At 50.1% G+C, this 26,314-nt stretch overlaps 1 protein-coding gene across 1 annotated transcript in view; it reads right to left on the bottom strand.

The window, feature by feature from the left end:
* Window positions 1-12,668: 12,668 nt before the first annotated feature.
* FAM83F (family with sequence similarity 83 member F) overlaps window positions 12,669-26,314 on the bottom strand; it is a 28,949-nt gene continuing 15,303 nt past the window's right edge. Inside the window, exons 2-5 of the mRNA XM_019734447.2 lie at window positions 21,779-21,946; window positions 21,144-21,265; window positions 19,505-20,172; window positions 12,669-13,187 (exon numbers count right to left, since the gene is read on the bottom strand). Of these exons, the coding sequence (XP_019590006.2) occupies window positions 13,138-13,187; window positions 19,505-20,172; window positions 21,144-21,265; window positions 21,779-21,946 (1,008 nt within the window). The 3' untranslated portion in view covers window positions 12,669-13,137. The remainder of the gene's footprint in view (window positions 13,188-19,504; window positions 20,173-21,143; window positions 21,266-21,778; window positions 21,947-26,314) is intronic.

Below are 26,314 nucleotides of genomic sequence, written 5' to 3'. Positions count from 1 at the left end.
GTATCCCTTAAGGTCTTCTCTCCATCCAGTACTGCCTAATAACGGAATGTATACGTGCCGGCTGCTTGATTTATCTCCTCCGAAGTGCGGAGTGTGGGCTGGTTGTGCGTCATTGGACTGTCAGGATGTCACTCCTTAGTCAAATCTTCAAACTATTGGTAGAACAGCAAGAAAGCCCGTCCAACAACAAGGGCCAATGCCATTGGTTTGACTCCACTGAGTTATTTCCTGGTACCTTATTGGACAAACACGTGCGTCAGTCAGATCTGGATTCGCTGTGCTACAGTTAATTGTTTACAATGGAGTTTGGATGAGTCTGGTCCTTTGGCCTGTAGTTGACCGTAATAATGACAACCACTTATTGCGTGTCCTCTTTGTGCCAACTACAATGCTGAGTTCTTCACAGGGATTATCTGATTAAACTTGTGAGTTTACGTTCTCTAAATTTTACAGATAGAAACTAAGGCGCTGGAGAGGTTGGGAAACTTGCCCAAGGTCACCCAGATAGAAAGTAGTTGGTGGACCCTGCACTTGGTCCTAGATCTATTGGACACCAGAACCTTCTCTCTTTTTAGTAACTCACTTAGCCCAGAATCATACCTGTCAGCCAACCGAATATCTTAAAAACATTGCATTCAGAACCCTAGTTCTTCAGTTGGTTTCTAGAAGTGACTTTGCTGGAGTCTAAAGCTATGGAGGGATTGTCATTGCCTCCACCTCTCCAGGACCCATTCCTCCCCACCCTAAAATAAACAATCGTGGTGCTTCCTGACCAGAAACTTATCTATCTCTATGTTCATTTTCTCAGCTTTCTAAATGGACATTTCTACCATCCTTGTGTGCCAAGCTTACCTCCTCAACCCCCATCCTACCCATCTCCTGCTCTTTCGAGAGAGTCCTCAAGAGCTGGAAACATGGAGAAAGAGTCTAAAGAGAGATAAAGAATAAATCGCTTTAGAAATAAATAATTGCATGCAAAGGGAACAGCCCTTCAGCTCCTGAAAAGCTTCCAAAAGTCTCCCCTGATGCTGAGCAAGACGTGTGCGCCTGGCTTGTGGCCATTGGATTCTTTCTCTATGGCAGCTTTCAGCTAAACGAATCCAACATTCCAGCCAGGGGAGGGCAGGATGTTTAGGACACACTGCCAGAGAGCCAGCCCCTGCCTCTGGGACTGAAATGATCTCCAGGAGTACAATGCTGGCCTCCAGCCTATAGTCCGTCTCGGGTAATTAACATTTTACCGCCCCAAATCCCCATCCCTGTAGCTTCAGTGGGATCACCGCCCTTACATCGCTTCCTGATCCAAGCTGTTGTGTAACTTCGTTGGCACTGCTTTAATAATAAAACAACCACTGTAACAGTAATAATGCTCAACACTTATAGCTTTTCAGCAAAGGAAAACAAGGCATTTCACTAACATCAATTAAAATTAAATGACAGGTATTCCTAGGGCAACCGACAGCAGAAAAACGTAACTCGAATTATTATAATAAAGATCCTAAGAACCTGAATTCTTATAACCACATGCACATACCCCATACTAGTGTTACCGGACTCAAGGCGTTTGCACTTGGGGTGTTCCATTCAAGGAGATGTGGTTGTCAGTTAGGTAGTTTTACTTGCCTGCAGCAAGTGAAGGAGACAGGGGATTCAGATCCAAAGCTCTGTCTCCCAGAAGGGAGGCTTAGCCATTGCTTATGTAGCTATTTGGTTAATTACACATTGATATCTTCTTTGCAGTTGGCTACACTTCTAAGGTTGAGTTCCTGTCAAGCTCATCCTGTTTATGGCTGCATCTTCAAAATACTGGGCTACATTTTAACATTCAGCAAGAATAGCATTTAGGAAGAACCCCCCAGACCTTGAGATTTGTCCTGTCTAACACTAGCATCCCAATATGGGATTCTGAATCAGAAAACACCATGAATGAGAAATGTTCAGGGTCCAAAACCTTCCTCATCTTCATAGTTGGTTGTTTGTACCTCTATTTTTACCCTTAAACTAGTGCTTTGTTTTACAGTTAATTGTTGGATTGGACGCATCTGTCTCCCCAACTCAGTTGTAATTTCTTTGAAAACAAATGGTTTTTTGTTTATCTTTGTATCCCTTAAATTGCTCTTATTATAAAAGATCCCCAAATAAATAATTATTCAGTAAATGAAATATCTCTGGAGGCAAAAATGATAAAACAAACTGTCCTACTTTGAGAACATCATAAAAAGGCATAGTTCTTTGGGAAAGACAATAATGCTGCAAAAAATGGAAGGCAGCAGGAAAAGACGAATACCAAATACGAGATGGATTGACTCCACAAAAGAGCCCACAGGAGCTGAGCAGGGCCTTGAGGACAGAATATGGTGGACATCACTCATTCACACGGTGCCCAGGAGTCAGAGCCCATTCAGCTGCACATAAAGCATGTAACACACACAAAAATGTTTATTGAGCCTGTTGGCACTTTCCTAAGGTACAAAGGCTATTACACAGCTGAATAAAACACCTCTGCCTTCAAAGACCTCAGTCTAGTGGGGGTGACCAACAGGTAAACAGATAATCACAGTGCAGGTGGCATGGAAACACATGGCAGGGACATGCGACTAAATCTTGGCAGGAAAGGGATGGCTTCCCAGAAGAAGTGACATCTACAAGGAGAACTAAAGGATGAATTGTGGTTAGCTAAGCAGGAGACTAGTGATATGCGATGACCACATTTGCACTCTGGAGGCAGGGAGCAGGATAGGAATATCCAGAAGTGGCCAGAGTCTTCCTATAATCTTTGTCTTTGAGGGCCTTTAGCTATCTGTCCACTCCACCCCCTTGTATTTCCCTCCCCAGGAGAAAGCAGGAAGCTGGAAACTATTATGTTTACCCACTTGAGAACAGGAAAATAATTTCCAAATAAGATTGCTTTTTTTTTCTGATCATAAAAGTAACATTGAGTAGAGAGCATTTGAGATCTTGCTTATGTCGTCCACCATGTTTTCAGTTTGGGCTCAAATAAACTCTTATAAAAATTCAAACAAAAAAAAGTAACGTCAAGTAAAGATTTCAGACAATACAGAAAGTTTTAAAGTAGGAAATAAAAGCTCTACAAAATCCCACTAGTAGAGCCAACTGCAGTTTAGGCGAGTATCTTCCCAGACTTTTTTATGAATAGACTCACACATGGATTTCTTCCCCTAACAGTGGGGTGTGGTTTAGGGTCTCATCTGCACTCAGAGCTCTCATTGCTCAAAACTGCAGCTTTGGATGGAACCTGCCCTCACTTTCTATACTTATGGGAGGGAAGCCAATAAATCAACCAAGTATTTATTGTAGAGGATGGTTTCAAATTCCTATCACAACAAATGATAAATTACCACCTGTTACAGGACTTGGGGGTTTGCTCAGCCTAGTGTGGAGTCAATGAATGAGGTGTGTGTGTGGTGGGGGGGTCTGCTGTGCTTACTGCTGCAGGACTTACTGGCATGCTTTGGTGGCTATGGAGTCAATGCATGCCCAGAAAAAGCAGCCCAGGTCAGAGGATGGCATGCTAGGGTGCTCGCCTACTATCTCTTTCTAGTTTCTTCTCTGCATGCTATGTGGGGGAAAATACTTATTGTTTGTTGTCCCAACCCATCCGGCTTTGAGAGTGAAAAGACTCATCAAGCCCTGCACACCTGTATGCGAGCCAAGTGCAGTATGTTCTTGGAGCACTCTACTATTCTTAGAGCTCTGTATGTGGTGTTCTATGCAGCTGGCTTTTTGCTGGAGGGGAAGGCAGATTTAATGAGTGATAGCTGCCTTGGATGGATACCAAAAGTGCTCTAAGCCAGTCCAAGCAATAGGCCTTCCTTTTTTTCCCTTGAGAGGGTGTTCTGTGATCCCTGAACACATTGCATTGGCCTGGATAAAATCCAAGGCAACGGGAATTTCTGAGAATGATTCTGCAATGACCCACAAGCTTGAGGTGACATAGCCAGCTGGATCTGCTCCAGCTCTGATTTCTGTGGCACAGAAGAAATCCCTTGACCCTTTGCACTGGCCTCTCATTGCTATGAGACATTTGTGTTTGTAAAGCATTCTCCAATTCTCCAAACTTATAACCATGGGAAGATCACTGCAAAGGAACCTAATCCAAAAGACAAGAGGACAGCTGACAGCTGATCATGCCCACTTGGGCAGTGGGTGTGGCCACAGCCAAGGCCAAGAGCAGTGGGGGAGGGAAACTTTCTAGAGGGTGCTGATTACAGAGGACATGTTACATGTTTGGTAGCATTTATTGTGCAACAAAGCCTTTGTGAACAGATGCTGTGCCACTTCTAAATCACCTTTCATTTCTTATGACCACACTTCCTGAAAAGCAGCAAACACTGGACCCCTCCTGTGTGCTGGCCAACGCTCGACCCACAGGAGGTTCACAAGAGAACCAGGAGAGGTGGCTATTAATAATAGCTACCCTTTCGTGAATACTTGCTGTGTGACAAACACTGTGCTTGCTGAGGGCTTTACATGGGTCCCAGTAGTTAATCTTCACAACAAATGTGGTTATCCCCATTTTCCAGATAGGGAAACTGAGGCACTGAAAGGCTGACTAACTTGCCCCAGGTCTTCGCGGTAATAACCATGCAGTTGAAGCCAGGCAGTCTGACTCCAGAGTAAACTCTTTTCCATGCTGCTATGTTGCCCGTGAGGTGTTTCAAGAACACCACAGTCCTGCTGGGGAGACGACCAGCGTCTCACTGAACATACTCTTAAGAGCTCAACTTGTGTTCTTTTCCCTACAGACTCAGGAACAGTGGTGCACCTCTTCCAGGTTAAATTACTTCCTCCAATGGTACTTCCTCCACTTCCTAATTGGGATTTGGCTCTCTTCCTGCCCCCATCAAAATAGACCCCTTCCTTCCCTCCCTCCCTCCCTTCTTTTCTTCCCCTTTTTCCTCTATTTCCTTTTCTTAGCTTTGTAAATAATGACCTGTGGCCACCTCCACCATTGGTGCTCCCTCATTCCTTAAACCTGGCTTCTAGCCCTAACTCTCTACTGAAACTCATTTCTCTGAGCTCATCTACAAGTATAACGTCTTGATGGCCAAGATTCAAGAGACTTTCTCAGTTCTTGTTTCCATGGCTTCCCCACTACGTTTCACTCTGAGAATCTTCTCTTGGCTTCCCCAAAATAGCCAGCTTCCCTCCTACCTCTACAACTGTTCATGCCCTTTTTCATACCACCGCTTTCTCTTCTCTCCTTATGTTGCCTTCCGGGGATGTTGGGGTGGGGTGGGGAACTGGGTCCCTGTCCTGCCTTCACCTCTAACATTGCGATTTTCACCTCTCCATCTCTGCCTTCTGCAGACCTGCGCTTCAGAGTCCTCATTTCTAAAATGAATATATTGAATCAGATTTGTTATTCTAGACTCTAAGATAATGATAAAAGCTAAAGTTTATAAGCACATGCTATGCCAGGCAGGACCAGCTACATAATTTGCAGCCATTAAAAATGAAAGCATGGGGCACTTTTTTCCAAAATTATTAAGACTGTCAAGACAGCAACAGCAGACATTAAAACAGATGTGGGCCCCTTTGCCTTCAGAGCATGGGACACTGTGACACTGTGCAGGTTGCGTGCCCATGAAGCTGGCCATAGTGCAGGCACAGTTCTCAGAATTTTGTATGTATTAACTTACTCAATCCTTATAACTTTATGAAGCAAATACAGGTGAGGACTCTAAGGCAGAGAGAGGTTAAGTTGAGGCGGAGTTGAGAAAACGTCCGGTGGGTGGTGGTGTGCGATCTACACAGTGGACAGTTCCCTCCTGGGGAAACCTCAGGACTTCCTGGAGGTCCTCATGTGGGCCACAACCATTCCTTCCTCAGTAAGTTTGCATGTGCACCTTCTGCCGCCTAGGATGCCCCTTCCCCCTTCTCCTGTGCCTGTGCCTACAATTTCTTCAAAGCTCAGTTCAAGCTCCTCCTCCAAGGGGCTTCTGGAGCAGAGAAGCTGGCTAACATCTCTCTTCCCCCTAGATTCTCCCCAGTACCTTGTATGGAATCCGACCCACCCCCAGCCTGGCCATGGGGATATGGATAATCTTCAGAGTTTACCTTCTTGAGGCTCCCCGATAGCCAATCCTACAAGGCCAGCAAGGAAACTTCTTTAAATCTCTCTCCACAACCTTAAAAGCTTGTGAGAGCCTGTCTCACTCACCAGACCGGGAGGGCTTGAGCACTGATACTATATCTGAATCTTCATTATGCCTTGTAATTCTATTGAAAGAGGTCTTTCTAGGCTCTGGACCTTTCTTTCCCTGGAAAGCCTTCCCTCATTCTCCCCACCCCTATTCATTCCTCAGGTGTCAGCTCAGAGATCATCTCCTCCTCCAGGAAGTCTTCCCTGACCTCCACTTCCAGGTTGAGTTTAGTGTCTCCTTTGGGATTCCACAACCCCTGTGTTCCCCATCATAACACTGCCCACCCCAGGTCCATATTCCCAACCAAGTCATTAATGTTTTGAGGGAAGAGACCAGGTCTGTCTTATTACAGTGCCTGGGACACAGTAAGTTCTCAATGTTTATTTGAACAAATGAATGAATAAAAGCAAATATTAAATACATGTTGGTTAAAATTCCAGGTTCTTTTGTGGCCCTCGGCACAGTCTGGGCACCTGATGGATACTTATGTAAACTTATGAAATGGGTGAGAACAAAGGCAAACTCCAGAATTTCTATTAAGAGGGTTTAGTGACAGCCATCCGGTTGGAGGAGTGTTAGGGGTTCCTCGTGACAGCACAATGACAAAGCAAGGATCCCAGGTGTGACAGTTGGGAACTAGTGTTGGGAGCATAGGGGGAAGGTGTTCTGGGCCGGGGGTCAGCAAACCCGGGCTCTCAGGCCAAATCCAGCTACTGTCTGTATTTGTACAGCCCATGGGCTAAGAATAATTTTTACATTTTTAAATGGTTGAAAAAATTAAAATATTTTGTGACGTGCAAATTACATTGACATTCATGTTTCAGTGTTGTTTCACTGGCACACAGCCACGCCCATTTGCTTACACACTGTGGCTGTTTAGTGCTACAGCAGCAGTAGCTGTGACAGACTCTGCATGTCTGCAAAGGCTAGAATGCTCACTATCTGGCCCTTTAGAGAGAAAGTTGGCCAACCTCGTGGCCTCTGCCATCTGACTGACTGGTCTTACCAGGAAGAGGAAGAAAATGTGCCACCCGCTGGCCACAAGGTGTCAGCATTTCACCACGGTGGATTCAGCCCTGTGCACCCCTAAGAAATCAACGGAGACCTCCTCCGAGTCCATCTGGATTCTGCACAGAGGCTACAGGACTGGTTTGGGAAGTCTAGTGGCTTGGTGCAGATTAGCAGGATTTCCAAATGTGCCGTTCTTTGTTTTGGGTTTGTGTTTTATATACAAAGGATCCTCCAAACTAATATTAATTTCACCCAAAACTATATATCAAGAACAGTTGTGGGACTTTTGCACAGCCAGATAAAACCGTGACCCTCTGCCACTCCCAGAACCAACAAATTCACGGAGCCAAGGTGGGGATGGGCACGTACCACGTGAATGCGGCGCCATGTCAGGCAGAGCAGCTCACACATGGCATTGATGACAGATTTTCTCCACCTTCTTTCAAAACCTAGGCCTTGAAACTTCCTCCAGGTAGACGGACATTTGGCCCTGTGTGCCAACTACTTAACATGAAAGTGGCAGATATACAGAGATGGAGCAAGGGAGAGAAGCCAGGAGAGAATGTCCCAAGAAGAAAATAATAAAGCGCCAGATACAACACAGCATTGGAAGCATGCCATGTATCGAGCTCCCACGATGTGTCACTGTGCTACGTGCTTTACTCCCCACAGCCTCCTCATTCTGAATTGTCCTCTCGCCATCACACGCCTCAGCTAAGATCACAGCGAGTGGCGTGCCCCCACACTGCCCTAAATCCACCAGCACCACCGGGGCCTTCCTTGCTCACCATGCCTCCCCGGACCGAGTGCACAGAAAACATCCAGTGAATGAGCAAATGCGTAACACTGTGGGGAAGTGCCCTTCCTTGTCCAAGACCTTCCAGGAAGAGATGAGCCAGGGAGTCGAAGCTGCACGCAGGAAATGACAATCATGGGGCACGGTTCTTGGTTCTTAGCACAGGATGAGCTCTTTCCCTTGTGCCCAGGGGTCCGTGGCCTCTGCAGGCATACTACCTGTTCTTGCCCTTTCCTACTCTAGGCTTCCCGGCACGTGCAGGTTTCGATGGCAGGTCCTAGCCGGTCTCCTATGATGTGGGCATCTGTTCCTAGAGCTGCTTTCTAGACGTTGCAGACAACGCCTGACATGTAGTCATTTTTCTGATGAAAACTTGTCTCCAGCTGGCTGTCACTTGGACAGGCCACATGACTATGCTCTAGGAGGGTCTAGATAACCAGATTCTAGCCCTTCCAATGATTTGTTGGGTGACTTCGGACAAATTTCCTCACTTCAAGGTCTAGCTCTTCCTCCCCTGCTTTTGTTAGCCTTTGGAAAGACAGTGCGCAGACAGGGTCATCCCTGAGCAGCCAGAGGCCTGGAGACCTGGGCCCATGCGGTCTGGAGTGACAGGAAGCTGAAGACTGTCCACTGAGGACACACACTGACAGGAGCTTTCCCAGAGGAAAGGATTTGAGCAGGGAGCTTTCAATAAACCCAGTCCTTAAGAAATTAAATAGCAAAGAGCAGAATCTAGTTTGGCTGCCAGGGAGTCTCAGAAGTCAGGAACAAGATGTAAGGGTCCTGATCAATTCTGGAGCCTCCAACACCAGCCACGTCAATTGGCCTGACTTAGTCTACCAAGTGACTGTCAAGTTTTTAAACCTTTAACAAATAAGTGTTATGCAGATACAGGCCTCCAGGCTCAGGAATCCCTGGTACCTATTGTGCCAGGTGGCAGTACATGCTGCCAGAGAGGGTGTCAGGAAGCAGGGCCTTCCCAGTCCATAGCTGGGAAGGCAAAGGTTCGCAGGGGCGGGGTGAGAAGTTCAGACCTGCCTAACTTCCCAAGACCTTCCTTCTGGCTGACCTAGGGATTACTCAATCTAAGAACACTCTCATGTCTGCACCTGTCACCTCTCAACCTTTTCGAAGGTGGACATCCTCTCAAACTTGGTTGGGCTCAGCTCACTGAGCCCGGGGTGCCTGTTCTGCATCAAAGCTCCTGCCACCAAAACAGCAGTGCAGACGATCACAGCGACAGCCGCTGGGTTCTCTAGGCAGGGAGATTAACTGTGGCGTGCAGCCAGATGATAAACTACATCCACGGTGCACGGCAGGGCTAATTAGCTGCTGAGGGGGCTTTGTCAGTCATCACTCAGAGTGTGGTTGTGACACTCCAGCTCGCAACTTCCACCTGGCCTGACTTGAGGAGCATGGCAGGCTCTGTTGTCAGCCCAGGCTGCTTTTTGAGGTGGACAGACAGGTGTGTCCAATGGTGCTTTCTGTGCAAGACTTAATGGAGACTGAGGAAGGGGAACAGATTGGGAGGAAATGTGACAGGACGCTGAGTGGAGTAAGGCAGGTGTGTGCACGTAAACACACCTGTCCCGGAGAGTACAGGCAGTGCACAGCTAACAAGGTAACTAGAACAAAGATGGAAGGTGCTATTATGCCGAACACAGAAAGCACAATCGTTGGCAAGTCAGTCAACCTCTCCGGGCCAAAGCACTGTTTTATGGGGGAGTAAGCATATGAATGCTTCTGCGGGTCTTCGGGATGCAGTCCTTCTCCCCTGCGGGGATTTGGCCCCCTGGGGGACATTTGGCAACATCTGGAGACATTTTTGGTTGTCTCACCTGGAGGGGTGCTACTGGCATTTACTAGTAGGTAGAGGCCAGAGGTGCTGCCAACATCCTATAATGTGGTCAGCCCCTCCCCCAACAGAGAACTTACTGGCTTCAAAGTGTCACTAGTGTTAAAGGTGAGAAACCCTGAGCTAGATCTGCATTTTAGGAGATGTCAGACTCTGGCAGAGGGCTCCTGTACCTCCTCATCTGAAAAACGGAAACTGCATTGCTCATCACACAACTTCGTGAGGCTCAGTCCCCAAATACATAAGAAACCTTTTGGTTAACTTTCTTAAGTGCTCTTTCCTGAGCTTTTCTTAGTTTGCAACTAGCAGGTGACTAAAGCACCAGGCACAGTGACTGGCATATAGTAGGTGCTCAGTAAATTAAAAAGCAAAAAACAGCATTAAAAAAAAAAGGCCCATTTCCTCCACGTCAAGAACACCTTTTCGCTGCAGACTTTCTATGAGGTTCTATATAGGCAGAGGGCCTTGGTGTTAGCAGAGGCTCTCGCAAGCACCCTTGAGGGATCAGAGATAGGACTAACCATACCTGAGGACAGACAGCTGACAAAGGAGACCAGGAAGTTTTGCCAAATCTCCAGGGAAAGCCTCCCAACCCTGTGCAGGAGCCTTGTGCTTCCTGCCCCCATGGGGCAGCAGCCCCGGGGCTCAGCCCTCAGGTGCTTCTGCTCAAGGGAGGTCAGCCTTCCAAGCAGCTGGACCAGTTGACACTCACCCCGCAGAAGCCACTCAGAAAGTGGGCAGCTTGTTAGTGGTGGTGGGTGGGGGCAGCAAAGCCAGGCCCCGCACTGCGTGCTCTCATCTGTTCCTCCCCTGCCCTTCCGACACTACCAGCCTGGGCAAGCTGCTGCAGACGAACCAAGGGCATCCGCCCTTGAACTTGCCATCCAACTGGGAAGGCCAGATGTACCCTCGAGATTTGATGAGAGAGAATGTTTCACGAAATGTGTGCAAGTGCGGGAACAGAGGGCAGATGTACTAAAGACTGAGAAGCCAAGAGGCAGAATGGAGTGGGTGGGAGTGCAGGCCGACAAGCAAACATTAGGACCGCATTTTGGGACTTGAAGGTCCTCAGCAATCTTCAGACGACCGTCTCCCGTCTCTTCACAGGCATCTCAGGGCTAGAGGGGGGTCAGAGGCCATCTTGTGCAAGCCTCTCTAAGGGGATGAGGAGACGGACTGCAGGGGAGGTGACTCACAGGCCAGCTCTCTTCCCATCCCACTGCGTGGCTTCTTCTTCAGCACATGGTCTCCCACTCTTTGTTTCTATGGAGGAAGTGAGACTAACCCCATCTTGGCACATGGAGAAACTGGGGCAGGACAGCAGGCCTGGCTCAAGGCTGCAGACTTGGAACGTCCTACCGATCAGGGCAGGAAGAAAACCGGCCCTGTTTCAGGGGAGGAGAAAAGAAGGGGGACAGAGGCCTGCTTTTCTAGCAAGGGGAGGCACTAGAAGCCCTCACAGAATTGCTTAGGAGCTGGTCCCTCCCTCGCCTTCTCCCTCACCCCCAGAGGTGCCCACTTTCCTCATTGATGGCCATCTCTTTCCCTTACTGCAATTTACCCACCTAGTGTCCCACACCATGAAGGTGAGGGCTTGGAGCTGAGATGTAACCCTCCCCCCTCCCCCCACCCACCCCGGCCTTCCACCTCCCTTCCTTCCCTCCAGAGCAAGCACGTGCCACACTGCCAGGCCTTGGTGCCTAAGGAAGCACTTCCCAGGAAATGTTTAATCCTCGCATTGGCTCAGGGAGGTGGGTCAGGGTCCCTTACCCCACCCCCCAACATCCTAGAAGCTACCTCAGGATAAGCAGAGGAGCCCTGGGAACCAGGTTCACCCTCCCACCCCTCCCACCCGCGGTTCTTTTCCAAGGACTGCACTAAGCTGTCCCACTTCCTGCTTCTCAAAGAACATATGGTTCACCTCAGCACAGCCAGGCTCCCCTTGCCACCCCTCAGACATCTGGGCCCCTCCCCCAGGAGCTGCTGGTGCCCCAGGTTTTGCAGAAGGAGAAATAGGAGGACAAGAGTTTGGTTCAGAAGTGAGAGGCTGAGACAGGCTGCTGCCTGGTGTGTTCACAGCAGAGCTCTGAGCCCCAGCACGCTGCCCGCTGCCCGAGGGGGCCTGCTCACAGAGCCTGCAGTTTGGCAATTTCTCCAATGTGCACTCACGAACTTTCTCCTCAGAACCACTGCCCCCCTCCCCAATCTGCCTGCCAGTCACACAAGCGGGGTGGGGGCAGTGTGCGATTTTAGGCTGGTCTCCTGGCCTGGCATAGTGGCAATCAGGCCCTTTGGGGAGGCTGAGGGTCCTAACAGCCTGACTTTTGGCAGGAGGCTAAGGCTGGTCTCTGGCTGAAACGGAACTAGAGAAGGGGTGTAAGCCCTGGCTGGTGAAGGAAACCGAGGGTCATCTCGGGGGTAGAAGAAAAGGCAAACACACCACCTGAACCTACCTGTTGGCCAAGCTTTCTTTCCCTGCTGTGGGCTGCAAATCAAGGCACATTACGGGGAGGGAGTGGCCCAGGTAAAGGCACTAGAAGAACCCCCATACTGGTTGTAGTGGACAATAGCCAAAGAGGCCTAGACTCCTGTGGTGAAGAGCACCAAGATGGTGCAGAGTGAGGGAAAGGAGACCTTAGGACAAGGGCTCTCAAAGAGGCATGTCAGGTCCTGCCACTGGCTCCCAGGGGCAGGGGGGAGGGGTCCTTTCATCCCATTCAGAGTCTAGTGCAGGAGCCTGCAGGGACCCAGCCAACAAGGCCACATCAACCAGCGTCCAGCTATCCTAGCATCTTCCACCTTGAGTTCAGAGGCCAGGGCAAGACTGGGTCCCTGGCTCAGAGCCATCGTCTTCCCTTTTATTCCACCAAAAGTGCTGGGGGGGGGGCGGGGCAGAAGCACCAGGGAGCCCAGGGAAGGAGAAGTCAGTGGGCTGGGTCTGCCCTGGAGACCCCATCACATTAATGTATAAAAAGATATGGGCTCACCCCATCTGGGGCCCTGCAGGGCGAGGCTGGCCCCGTGGAGGGAGGGGTCAGGCATAAAGGAGAGCAGACACTAGTCAAGCTTCCACTTCATGTAAACAAAGAGTGATCCTGCCCGGCCACTGACGGTCTTGTGGAGGCGATTGTCGTGAGATGCTGCAGACTCTCACAGCTGGGATGCAGGGTCTCTGGGCCAGGACGGAGGCTGCTGGGGAGGAGGCCAGCAGGGCTCTGATGTGCAAATGGGTGCAGGGTTTGACCTGTACTCTCCCCAGGACAGGACAGCGGGGCATCCAGGGGTCCTGCCCACTGCAGGCCTGCGGCTCAGGAAATCACGCAATTGCTGGTCTTGGCAGGACTAGGACTTGTTTTACCTGTGGAGACAAGGGACACAGGCAGGGGAGGATGTAAGTGCAGCGCTCGGGGGACTTGCCTCCAGCCCCCCTCTCCTGTGCACCACCCACACCCCAATTTGGGGTTGGGGTCACTGTCTCCCTCCCAAGCTGCTGATCTGGAAACAGGTCAGTAGGGCACCCAGGAAAGCAAAAGGAAAGATTCTTCTGTCCTGGCCGCCTCAGCAAGACCACCACTGGTGGGGACATGCAGGGGTCTGCCCTCTCCTGACCTCAGAGGGATGGGGGGAAGGATTCAGACCCCAAATTAACACCCACAATTAATGACTTCTAAGTCTTGCCAAGAGGCAGTTCCTCTGCAGCTATGCAGTCTCACAGCCTACAAAGCACAACACAGTCGTTCTCAGGTCATCCGCACGGGTGGCCGCACTCTGACAAGGCATCATCAGCCCTGTCTTACAGCTGGGGACTGGGGGCCACCAGCTCCCTGAGTCCGTCGGCACCAGAACCTGATCTTCCAAATCCAATCATAGCTTCCTCCACCATGCAGGCTGCCTAGGTTGGAGGAGGAAAAGCTTGTGCCTCCGTAAGGTCAGTAGGCTGACCAGGAGCCAGGCACCATGGCAGGGACCACACGCTTAGGGAGATAGTGTAAATGGATGGAGGGAACACATTTCACTGAGAGGAAAGAAGAGGGGGAGAAAACTGTGTTCCTCCAGGCCAGAGAAACACAGTGCTCCTCTGCCCAGGACCCTTCCATCCATTCCCACTTCCTTTATAATTCCTGGCAAAGGCCAGTGGCTCCTTTAGTTGGAGTCCTGCTCTCAGACCTACTGAGTGAAGGGGGAGCTACACGCTGACACCCTTGGCCTGCCAGGGCGGCGTCAGCCGTTGGACCCACGTCCTCCTGGCGTGCAAGCTGCCCTTCTCCCAGGCGGAAGCTGCTGAGTTATTTCCTGCCAGTTCCTTTCTAGACTGCAAAGTTCATCTCCCTCATGCTCACACCACCTTCCCGTATCACTTCAGCTGTGAATTTAATTAAGGTGGCGGCTGCCTCTTTTCCTGGGCTATTAGCAAGAGACACTAGACAAGCCCAACTGGGGCCCTTCCCCCTGCCCTGCTCCGTTCACCACTGCTTGGGACTTGCTACAAGTCTGGCGGAGCCTCTAGGAGGCTGTGCAGACAGCATGTAGAGCTTAGAGGAGGTGGAAGGGGAGCCGATGACCGCGCCCTCCCCTCCCTGCAGGTTCCAAGGGTCAAGGAGTTGGGTCGTCTTCCTCGGTGGTGCTGTGGCTGCCTCCAGGGCAGCTCTGAAGTGATTACATTCTGCGGTCCCACAGTCCCCTCCCTACTGCAATGGACATGACCATCCCCACTTTCTCTCCTTAGTCGCTCTTTTTATTTGCTTGGCCCACTGAGCAGACGCCAGTTTCTCCCGGGAGGCAGCAGCATTTTGAAGGCAGGGATGTGAAAGTGGCTCCGAGCGCCTGAGGCTGGGGTGTCAGGAGAGCCTGCTTCCTGAGCCTGTGCACCAGAGAAGGCTGGGGTGCCCACTCTCACACTCAGCTAAGGCGGGGTGAAAGCCTGGGGAGACCCTTTCTACTCAGAATTCATGTCCATGCCTCTGGCAGAGAAACCCCGTTAGGAGAAACTCTGTGTTGCGTCATTCCTTCAGGGCACAGGGATGGAACCCACCACTGTGGGTGTTAGGCAAGATGCTGAGGCGAATCAGACCTGCTCGGATTAACAGGAAAGAATCTAGGAACAGCAACAATTATTTTTTTATGAAGTATGTGTGGCAAGGGTGCCCAGAGGAGGCTTATGAGAAAGTCAAACTTCAAAGGGAGGTCACACAGGAGTGAGGCTGAAAGTAGGGTGGGAAGTGGGAGGACACAGTGAAGGGGGGCAGGGGAGGGCATGACCTGGGTCAGGGAGAGAGGTAGTGGGGACACTGACATGGACGGCCAGGCAAAGACCTCCAGGTTTCAGGGCTTCACATTCCCCTTTTCTGGAAGAGTCATCCCTGAATGTCCACCCAGCTCTCTCCCTCTGGTCATTCAGGACTCCACTCAAATGCCCCGTTGTCAGAGAGGACTTTCCCACACCTTTTATACAAGGGTCACTGCCCATCCGGGCCTCTCTCTGCAGTATTCACTCCATAATGGCAGGGCCACTGCTGGTTTTGCTCACTGCTGTACAAGGAACCTAGAACAGTGCCCACACAGAGCAGACTGCAGAGACACGCACTTGTTGGATAAAATGAACAACAGCCAGTGGCAAGCTCCTTCAGGGAGGCGTAGCAACAGCAGCAGCAATCTCAGCATCAACAGATGTTGATTGGGTGACATATACACCGTCACTCACCCCCGATAGTGACTAAGTCCTGGCTAGGCCTAGGAGAAGCCAGAATGGCAGAGGGATTGTGACATCTGCCAATGAGAATAAGGACTCCTGCCTCTTCTCCAGAGTCAAGTGGGATCGGTCCCTGGAAGGAGACTCACTCGGCTCCCTTTACCTGTGCTGTGAGACGGGGCCCCTGGCTGGTAATGGTGCTCAAGCTTACAACACCGAACTGTAGCCTCCAAACACCAGCTGGGACCTGACCCACACTCCTCAGGAGTGACACTGAATTTTGAAACTCTGCCTTGACTAAGACAGCTCTTGAGTAGACTTACCGTGCAACTGGGGGTCCCCAGGTCCCTTATGGAGCTCTGAACCCCAGAAGCAGGTCCCCAACCTTCCATCCTGGACAGAGGCCCAGATTTGCAGGAGAGAGATCCAAGACCTCTAGCCCCAGGGAGGACACAGGCAAACCTGATGTCCCCAAGCCCAGGAGCCACATCACTGGAAGTCTGAGCACACTGCCAGCTAGGGTGTCCCATCCATGCATGAATCCGGGGAACCCAGGAGAGTTCTGGAAAAGCAACTGCCACTGGAATCACCTCCAAGAACTGAGAGAAGAAAAACGCAGGCCCAGAGGACCTTGGGAGGTAGTGACCCAGAGGCACTCTGGAGCATAAATGACCACTCTCATCTTCCTGTCTGCTGGTGGGATAGCAGGGGGAGAATCTGTCACGTATTCAGGCCTCAGGCCCTTCCAGCCCTTAAAGATATAGGGAAAGGGTGCCGACTCTACTTTCCGGAGACAGCGTTAATGCTTTGTGCAAGGCCCTGGGAGGCAGGAGACCACGCTGCCTTTTCCTCACTGTGTGACCATGGACACAGGGGCTTGCCTCTTGTTTGTGAAGTGATGTCATCAGACAGGGCGGTTGTGAGTTCTGTGTGAAAGCACTTAGCACCGTGTCTACCCAGCACATGCCAGGGACTCAGCAAAAGTCTGGGCCTTTCTTCCGTCTCTTAACTGTGTTCAAGAGTGTTGGCCTTTTCTCAGTGATTTCCCTGGGGGAGTTAGGCGGGGCTTCAGGACCACACCTGGGACGTCCTTCCCCAGCCTGGCAGCCCTGAGGGCAGGGTCTTGTCTGGGTATAACAGTAATCTGCTGCTCTGGGACCCCCCTAGAGCAGGGCACTTGTTTAAAGTGCAGTTCCCTGAGCCCCGCCCTGCGGTCCAGACCCCTTACTGCATTTTAACAAGGCTCTCCAGTGACAGCTGTTCCCTGAGGTTGGGATTTCTGCCCCAGAGGGCCTGTCCCAAGCTCCAGGATAGACACTCTGCAAAGGTGCTGAGCGCACCTAGCACAGGAGCAGGATCTCAGCCCAGAGAAAATACCAGAAGGAAAAGGTGCTCAGCTTCCACCAGTAGAGGGGGCTGTGAGCCTTCAAACCACCAGTCAGCAGCAGCTGGATCCCAGCCCTACAGGAAGGAATTTCTGAAGGTTCTCCCAAGGACCAAAACCACACTTGGGTTTGCAAAAATGTGGCGTGGTGTTTGATAACTATATTCTTCTTATCAGGCAATTTTACAGGCTGTCAGTATTTAGCTTTTCTGCTTCTCGCTCTTGCACGCACACTGTCAATCAGCTTAAGCTCTCCCTTGACAAGAAGGCAGCAGAGACAGAAAGGACAGAGTCAGAATCAGAGCTCGAAAGGACCTCGGAATCCCTCCATGGCTCAACCCTGCCTCTTCTCGAGGAGGAAACAGCCTGGGGAAGTGAAAGGATCTGTCCATAGTGTGCAGAGCAAGGTACTGGGAGCTGAGCTCTGTCGATGGCTGTTCTGGTGACGGTCTGAATGTTCACTGCAGGACAGGCAGCCTGGATGGGGGCCCTAAGGTAGCAGCAAAGTGAGCTCTTCCCAGAGGACAGTTCCAAGCGCCAGCTCTGGAGAACCCCATGCTATCAGGAACACGACCCTCTGGCTCTGGCACACAGAGTCCTAGCTTCCTAGTGCCCGAGAGGAGGCACTAAGACAGCCTCATTGGAGGCCACGAAAAAGGGCCTTTGGGTACAGGAGTCCCTGCTTCTTGCCTGCCTTTGAGGGGAGAGAACAGCAGGGAGGGAGGTCTCCCTAGGGATTTGATTTTCAGGCCCTCAGGTAAGGGATGACCAGTCAGGCGGGCAGAGGCAGTGCTGGTCACGGCCACTCTGTTTCTTCTAACGTGTGGAGGGGACCAGCGTGACCTCACTGGGCACTCCTCCGACCTTCTGACTTTACATGACTCTCGAGCTTGCTCTCCTCTCCCACCCACTCTGGGTTCCGGGAGCTTGGGAGAGGAACTTTCCAGGGCAGAGTCCGGGTTTGCATGGCTGGCTCCTGGGCACCATGTGCAAACAAACACTGAGAGAGCAGCAGCAGTGGCAGCTTGCCACTGTCCAAGCCATCCAAGCAGGAGAACCCGATGCTGAGAGACTCACAGAAGGTAGCAGGAAGGGACAAGACAATGGGCCTTTTGTTTCTATGGCAACAGCACCTCAGGGTGAGGGGCTGACAGAAGAGAAAGCTTCCACTTCACCTCCATCAGGACTTGGGAAATGGCCCCCTTTGTGGTTGGGCTCACCCCTCCCCATCTCTTCCCCGCCAGATGTTCACCATGGCAACCCTTCCTCCAAACAAGAGGTGCAGAGCAGAGTAGCATCTGGTGTTGAGGGAGGCAGGGAGCCCAGAGGGAATGGGACCAGGACAGCCACCCCTCCCTGACGGGACACAGGCTGGGGCCTGGATTTGAGTCCTGGACCCAGTACACTTACTATGCCCGGAACCACTCAATTCACCTCTCTGAGCTTCCACCTGCCACTGCCCAGGTTGTTGTGAGGGCCAAGTGGGAGAGAAGGCACTCAGAGAAGGACCTGACACATGAAGGTGTGCAATAAATGCTTCCTGGCCAAACAGAGGCATACCACCGGTGCTTCTGCTCTGCCCAGATTCACAGAGACTCCCAGGCCTGTCCTGACTTGAAGAAGCCCAGGCTGAGTGTCAGCCTCTGTAGCAGGATGGCAGAAGCACTCAAGCCACCCACTCAGGGCAACTCGGGGCCATGGGGAATGCAGGAGTCCTGGAGGTCCTCAGGCTGCCTGGGGCAAGGCCTCAGGCCCAGTCATCACTACCTGGCCAGCCAGGGAGCCCAAGCTCACTGCAGCAAAGCCCCACAGCCACAGAGGGAGGAATCCCAATAAGGAAATCCTTGCAACTCGGAGATGCTGATCTGAGGAAAGTACCAGCAGTAGCCCTGGCAGTCACCAGCAGCCTCCGGAAAGGCCATGCTGGAGACGGCTTCAGAGAAAGAGATAAAGGCCAGGACCTCTGGGGGATCCCAGAGAGACAGCAGAAAGATAACACTATCAGGAACAATCTCTCCCAGAGGCAAGCAGCTCAGCAAACACCACTTATCAAATAAACAACAGGGAGGAACCAAGTCAAACTATTTACAACAGAAACAAGAAAAGTGTGTCAGGGCGTCAGTGGGGCACAGGTGAGGGTGGGGTGTGTTTGACCAGCTTAGATCCTGACCACAGGAACAAGGTTTGCTAGAACAAGCTCTATACTCAGAGGCAGGGGTCGAGCCTTAGCCCTGCAATAACTCAGTTGCACTGTGCCTGTTTCTTCATTTACAAAGGGGAGACTTTCCAAGCCTGCAGCAGTAGCAATGGCAGCTCTCAGACTACACCATGCCCAGCACTGTTCTCAGCAACTCATGTCCTCAGAACAGCTGGGCAGCGCAGGCATCCTTCTCCCCTTTTAGAGAAGAGGAAATGGAAACTCAGACCTGCGGTGGCTGGCCCAAGGCCGAGCAGAGTGGGACCTGAGGACTGTCGGACCCCAGAGAGCTCTGCTCTCTCCATGCAAGCAGTGGCCTTTCTGCAGAGGAGGCAAAGCTCACCGCTCAGGGCCAGAGGCCTGGGGAGCCCTGGGCCTGAGGGGTGGGGGGAGCAGAATGCTCACCTGAGACGTTGGCACTGGAGCCATCGCTGGGCCTCTTCCCCATCATAAACTTCACTTCAGCAGGGGTCTGGGTGGTCATGCCGTTGGGCGCTGCTGGCCTTTTGGTCCGTCGACTGAACAACCTGTTGCTAAAGCGCTTGCCCTCCTTGGCCGGGGTGGCGTCCCCATTGGCAGCTTCTCCCTTGCCATTTCGGTCAAGTGCCTCTCGGGGCTTCAGGTCCACGTGCAGGTGAGAGACCAATCTGCCACCCGTCCGACTCAGCTCTCCCAAGGGCTCCACCGGGGGCTGCACCTGCGGCAGCGTGACCAGGTCATTCAGGAAGTTCTCCAGGCGCCGGGCTGACTCCCTGCCTGCACTGCTCTCCTCCTGCCCTACTGGGGTGCCGCCAGCCTCCTGCTGCTGCCGGGCGGCCCAGCGCATCATCTCCCCGGGCGGGTGGCGGCTGCTGGACACCAGTGCATACTTGGGGTTGATAAGCTTGCGCGCCACGGTGGAGGAGTAAACGCCGAACCTGCCGGCCCCTCCTCCCAGGCCCAGCTGCTGGTTCAAGTTCACCTCATCGGAGATGGCGTACAGCTCCCGGAATTCCACATCAAAGGGCTCCACGTTCTGCCCTGTCAGGAGGAGGAGAAGGTTCCTGTCTATGTGGGAGGAACTCCAGGTGAACCTAGGAAGATGAGGACAGAAAAGCAAGACACATGTGCCCAGGCCAATGGCCTCGCCCTGCCAGCAGCCCCTCAGCAAGGCCAACTCAATATCCCACTGCCCCCCGCCCCAGAATGATCTACCAAGGCCAGACGCCTTGCTGCCCCTGGGAAGGCACCTCCTGGCCTTTGTGCTGGGGTGCTGTCCCTCCACTGACCCCAATCTCCCTTTATTCCCCAGGTCTTGGCCTCAAATGTGGAAAGCAGGTAGTGGGTGAAAGGCAAGGACATGAGACGCCAGGCCTGGTTCCTACCCTGTACAGTCAGAGTTATTGTGAGGCTCACATGAAATAACGTGTATAAAACACTTAGCTCAGTAGCTGGCACAACATACATGTGTAATAAGTAGTTACTGCAGCTGCTACTACTGTAAATATCATTCCATTCCTCATCGGCTCTTCCCTGAATTTTCTAGGGCACTTGGTTTCTGCAAAACCCCGTATTTGAACCATGTAAGAGGAGTTGCGCCACTTATTAATTGTTTCAGGTGCCCAGGTCTCTTTTCCGCACTTAGATTTTACTTCATAAAGGGCAGACGCTACACAGATACAATCTCTCATGTTCCTGGTAATTTAGTTCTGAATTAGAATTTGGGAGACCGTCCTTCCATGCCACACCCTCACCTTTCTTTCCCAGATCTGGGACATTCTGCTTCCGGCTTCTCCCACCTAACAACTAGCCTCAAAATGCAACCATTTGCTGTGGACCATGAAAGGCAGGCTGTGCTTAATGTCCTGTAAGAACTGACTCTCTTTCTGGAATGATCCAGTAGCTACAAAATCGAGGGAAGGGACTGGCCAGAGGTTATGCTTTACCGTCGGATCAGATCTTACCTCTTAAACTCGAGGCTCCAGTCTAGCATCTTCCTGAACAGGAACATTCATTACCATGAAAAAAGGCCACCTGGGCCCTTCCCTGACCTGGCCCAACTCACCTGTAAGATCCAGTGGCTACTTTTACACCATCTACCATTAAGAACTTTGACGACAGGGTCCCCTTGACCTTCCCCATGGGCACAGAGAAGCCAACACCAGTCACGGAGCGGACACGGATGTTCTGTAGAAGAGAAAGGCACTGTCACTGAGGTTGGGGCCTGCAAGGCTCTGAGCCAGGTCTCTGTGTGGTTAGAGGGGGAGCCCTCTCGTCCCTGAGACCCTGCCTGCTGGCTCCTGTCAGCACTAGACTCCACGGCCTATAGCCTTACAGGGGGAACCCCACTTAGAGTGCAGGAGGAAGTCAGGAAATCTTGCTTTGGGTGTGGACAAGCTCGGGGTGGTTCCTGCCTGCTCCCAAAGCTCCCCAGAGGAGAAGCACAGCCTGACAGTGACTGCAGGCTGAGCACCCCAGGACTGGCCCAGACCTGCCTCCTTAGGCTCAGCAGCCTTGGGACAAAATATAAGCTGGGAGTATGATTCAGGGTTATCAGTTCACAAGGCAAGGTTTCAGACAGAAGGAAAGGGGTTGAGGTGTGAGCCCGTGAACTGGGCGGGGGCAGGGAAAGGGGCAGAGGCAGTCTCTGTCTCGTCTCCTGCCACCCCCACCCCCAGCCCTCACAGTGGTACAACGTACCCGGACGCGGAACTCATTGAGCTCCAGGCCCCGACACATGTCCAGGAAACACTTCACGCCGGCCTCGTCCAGGATGATATACACAGGCACCCAGCGCTTGCAGGCAGCATCCACGATGTCTTGGAAGATGTCGCCATCGGTGAAGAGGTCCATGACCACAGCGATGACCTGGATGGGGAGGGGCACATGGTGAGTGAGGCACATGGTGACCACGCACCTACAGAAAAGTCAAAACCCCATCTGCACCTCTCCTGGCTTCTCCACATCCCCACCCTCGTCTGAGCACATCTGAGCCCAGGAGATGGGCTGTGGGTCCTGGGAAACGATGGAGGGTGCAGGCCATCCAGACAATCCCCCTCGGCCCACCCTGAGGGTTTTCCAGCAGCTCTTCAGAAGCTGTACCAGGGGAGAGCTAGGAGGCTGAGGACAGCTGGTGCCCTAAGGAGACAAAGAGGCTCAAGAAAATACAATCACCGAGAGGCATGGAATGGACTTATTTCCACAAGTGCAGATCTGCTCAAACGCCACTTTCTCTGCATGGGCTTTGATCTCCCTGCAGCTTCCCTAAGAGCAAAGCCCTGTGCTTTCCAGGCAGCGCTCCAGCGAGCTCGGGCTCCCTGGCCTCAGGTGTCCGGGACATCCCACTCCATCCTCACATCCTTGCTTTCCAAAAGTCGGTCCTGATTATCCACGCTGGAAGGCACGGCCTTTTGCAGCCTGAGGTACATCTGCCTTCCCGACTTAGCCTCCTCCATTTTCCTACACAAACCTTCCTCTGCTCCGTGTAAGGGTTTTCTTATTGGGCCCAAGTACTGTGTACGTGGTACAGAGGAAAGGGCATGCTTTGGGGAATGGGGGGGTGGGGGTGTCACAGAGATCTGGTTATGACCATTTTCCATTTATGTCACCTTTGACAAGTCACTTAATCTTTTTTTTTTTTTAATTTATTGGGGTGACAATTGTTAGTAAAATTACATAGATTTCAAGTGTACAATTCTGTATTACATCATCTATAAATCCCATTGTGTATTCACCACCCAGAGTCAGTTCTCCTTCCATCACCATATATTTGATCCCCCTTACCCTCATCTCCCACCCCCCACCCCCCCTTACCCTCTGGTAACCACTAAACTATAAGTCACTTAATCTTAATGAGCCTCTGTTTCCTTATCTGTACTTTGTGGAGATACCCTGTACTTTCCCCATTGGGATTAGAGATAACATCTGTGAAGCATCACACATGATGCCTGGTATGGAGTGAGTCCTCAGTACACAGTAGCTGCTGTGTGGTCAGAGCATTTGCTGGTTCTGCTGGTTCGTGGTCACTGAAAGCCTGACCTCTGAAGTCAGGCAGACCAGGCCTGGGACACCACCTCACCGCTGACTCGCTAGAGCCCCAGTTTCCTTGGCAGCCAAGTGGAGCTAACATTAGCACCTATCTGTGAGGATTGAGAGAGATAAGCTGTGAAAGCACTTAGCACAGTGCCTGGCACTCAGTTAAGCAGTCCCCGCCATCTGCATCACCATCACCACCATCACCTTCACATGTGTGCCCTACCATCATGACTCCTGCCTCTAAAGAACCCCAACACCATTTACACAATAATATTTAAGGCTCTTCTTAGCTCCTACATTTAATAATCATTCATACACGTAACATTTACTGAGCCCCCCAGGCAGAGGGAGGATCTACAGAAAAATAAATTATAATCCGTACCTTCAAGGGGTTAACCCAGTTGGAAAATGAGACATTTGCACAAAATAACTAAGATACAAGATAAAACGATATAAATGCCGTAAGAGATGCACAAATGACAAGTGATGTGAGGTCAGGGTAGGGGTAGGAGGTAGGGGCGAAGACAGGAGGGATGGAGGGAGAGAGAGCGACTATTTCCAGCCAGGGGAGAACATGAAAGGCTTCAGCGAACAGGCTGAAACCTGACAAATGGCAGCCTGAGGCAACATGAGAAATGAGCAGAGAGGAAAACCCAGCAGGGCAATGGGCAGGGCTGCTGTGCATGGGTACACAGGCTGTGCACTGCCCATGGTCACTGGGCTGAGGGGGGAGTGGCAACTGTGCCACCTAAGGAAGGCACACATTAGTCTAATCTGCACACAGGTGCCACATGGGCTAGCAGGGGCCTAGAAGGTGGGCGGGCATTTCAGGCAAAAAGAGCACAGCACAAACAAAGGAACGGAGGACGGGGATTAGCCTGCACTGGACACTTTGAACGTGCCTCACTCACATTGCTCCACGTGCTTTAGGCAAACTTTCTAATTTGATCCTCACAACGAGAAGGATTGTTATTCCCATTTTACAGATGAGGCAGTAAATGCAAAAGGGGCAAAGTGACGTGTTCAAAGTCACCAGCATGCGGCAGAGCAGGGACTTGAACTCAGGTCTGTCTCACTCCAGAGTCTTCATTTCACTGCATCACACTGGCTCACAGAGATGGGTAGCTGTTAAGGTATTTTAGAAACATCAAATAAAAAACTGACTTTTTAAAGAGACTAACCAAGATAGACAAACTTCTAGCAAGACTGACAAAAAACAGAGGAGTTACAAATAAAATACTTAGTGAAAAAAGAGAAATAACTACAGACACATTTACTTTTTAAGAATTTCTTACTATTTAAGAAATAGTAAAAATGTTAAAAAGAATATTAGGACCTTTTACACATTGATGAACTTGAAAATAAAAATGACATGGGTTAAGTCATTAAAAGTAAATTAAACATAATACAACATAATGAAGTAAGGTTTATCCTAGGGATGTAAAAATGATTCAATATCAGAAAATTTATCATTTTAATTTATAACATTTATGGGTCAAGGAGGGGAAATCATATATTATCTTAATAGGTTTTTAAAACTATTTCATAACACTAGATCCCTATTTGTGATTAAGATTCTCAAAAAAATTAGGAGTAGAAGGGACCTTCTTTAACTTGGCACAGGCTATCTACTAAAAACCCACCTGAAGCATACTTAACAGAGAAACTTTAGATGCAATCCTTTTAAGTTTCAAACAAGTCAAAAATATTATTAACACGGCTTTTTAACAAAGTGTTGGAGGTCCCCTGTGCAATATAACAAGAAAGGAATTAAGGGATAGACGGATTAGAAGAGACAAAACTACCACTATTTGAGATAATATTTTTATAGAAAACCCAGTAGAATGCAGGGAAAAACTATTAGAATTAATAGGAGAATTCAGCAAGATTGTCAGATACGTGAAAAACTTGCAAAAACCTATAGCATTCTTCTACTACAGCAATAACCAACTAAAAAAAAGTAGAAAATAAGATCCATTCAAAATTACAATTTAACCACATAATATTAAGGAATTAATAACTTTGTGAAGAAATTTATAAAACTCTATTAAAAGACCTTTTAAAATATGTGAATGAAGAGATAAATCATGGTCATGGGTAACATGACTTACTTAATAGTTTAAAAATCCAATTCTCCTCATACTAATAAAATACAGTGTAAGTCCATTGAAAGTTCCATAAATTTTTTTTGGAGCAAAACAAATACTTTTAACATGTGAGGAAGAATCAATATTTGTAACAGCTAAGTCAATTTTGAAAAAGAAAAGCTAAAAGGGGACATTTGTCCTACCAGACAGCGAGACACACTGCAGAGCTCTAGTAGAAAGAATTGTGGTACTGAGGTAGGAAGGAAGTGACAAATAGACCCATGTAACAGAATGGAGAGGCCAAAAACTTACGTACCTGCACATATATGTAAAACTTTAAGTCTGACAGAGGTAGAATCCCAGCTCAGTGGAGAAAGGATGCTGTTTACTAGATGCTATTGGGACAACTGGCTTACTGTATATAAAAAAAATAAAGTGGATCCCTACCTCACACCATATATAAAGGCGAATTTCAGGTAGGATAAATACTTACATATGAAAGATAAAATAAAGGAACTGATGAAATGTAGGAAAACATCTTCATGACATAGGTAAGAAAGGATTTCTTAAGATTCCAAACGCACAAATCATAAAGCAAGCAAAATTTCAAAAAGATGCATTTGACAAATTAGGGATTTTCTGTTCAAAGAAAGATGCCACAGACAAAGGAAACTGACAGGTGACAGGGAGAAGAGAATCTGCAATGTCTACAACCAGAAGGAATTAATAATGTACACAGGATTCCTGCGAATCGGCAAGAAAAAGACAGGAAGCTAATTAGAAAAATGGGCAAAGGATATGGATAGGCAATTCCTAGAGGAGATACCTGAATAGCTAGTAAGTACATAAAGAGAAGTATATAAAGAGAAAAATTCAAATTAAAGCAAAGAAATGAAACGGGGAACCCTTCCGTATTCACTGCTGGTGGAGGAAGCACTGAGCAGCTATTCCTCACAGCAAGGGACAGAGCTTAGTGGATGTAAGGGTAGCAAAGAGTTTGCCACAGTCTTTGATGGATGTCTCTAGACGGCCATCTCTAGAAAAACGGGTATAAACGATGTGAGGAACGTACACGACAGAGCAGCCGACAGAAGTAGTGAACTACGTAGTCCCA

The sequence above is a fragment of the Rhinolophus sinicus genome, linkage group LG02 (assembly GCF_036562045.2).
Source record: "Rhinolophus sinicus isolate RSC01 linkage group LG02, ASM3656204v1, whole genome shotgun sequence".
Taxonomy (NCBI): domain Eukaryota; kingdom Metazoa; phylum Chordata; class Mammalia; order Chiroptera; family Rhinolophidae; genus Rhinolophus; species Rhinolophus sinicus.
Note: the sequence above shows the minus strand (reverse complement) of the source record. Positions and strands in the feature narration are given on the sequence as shown.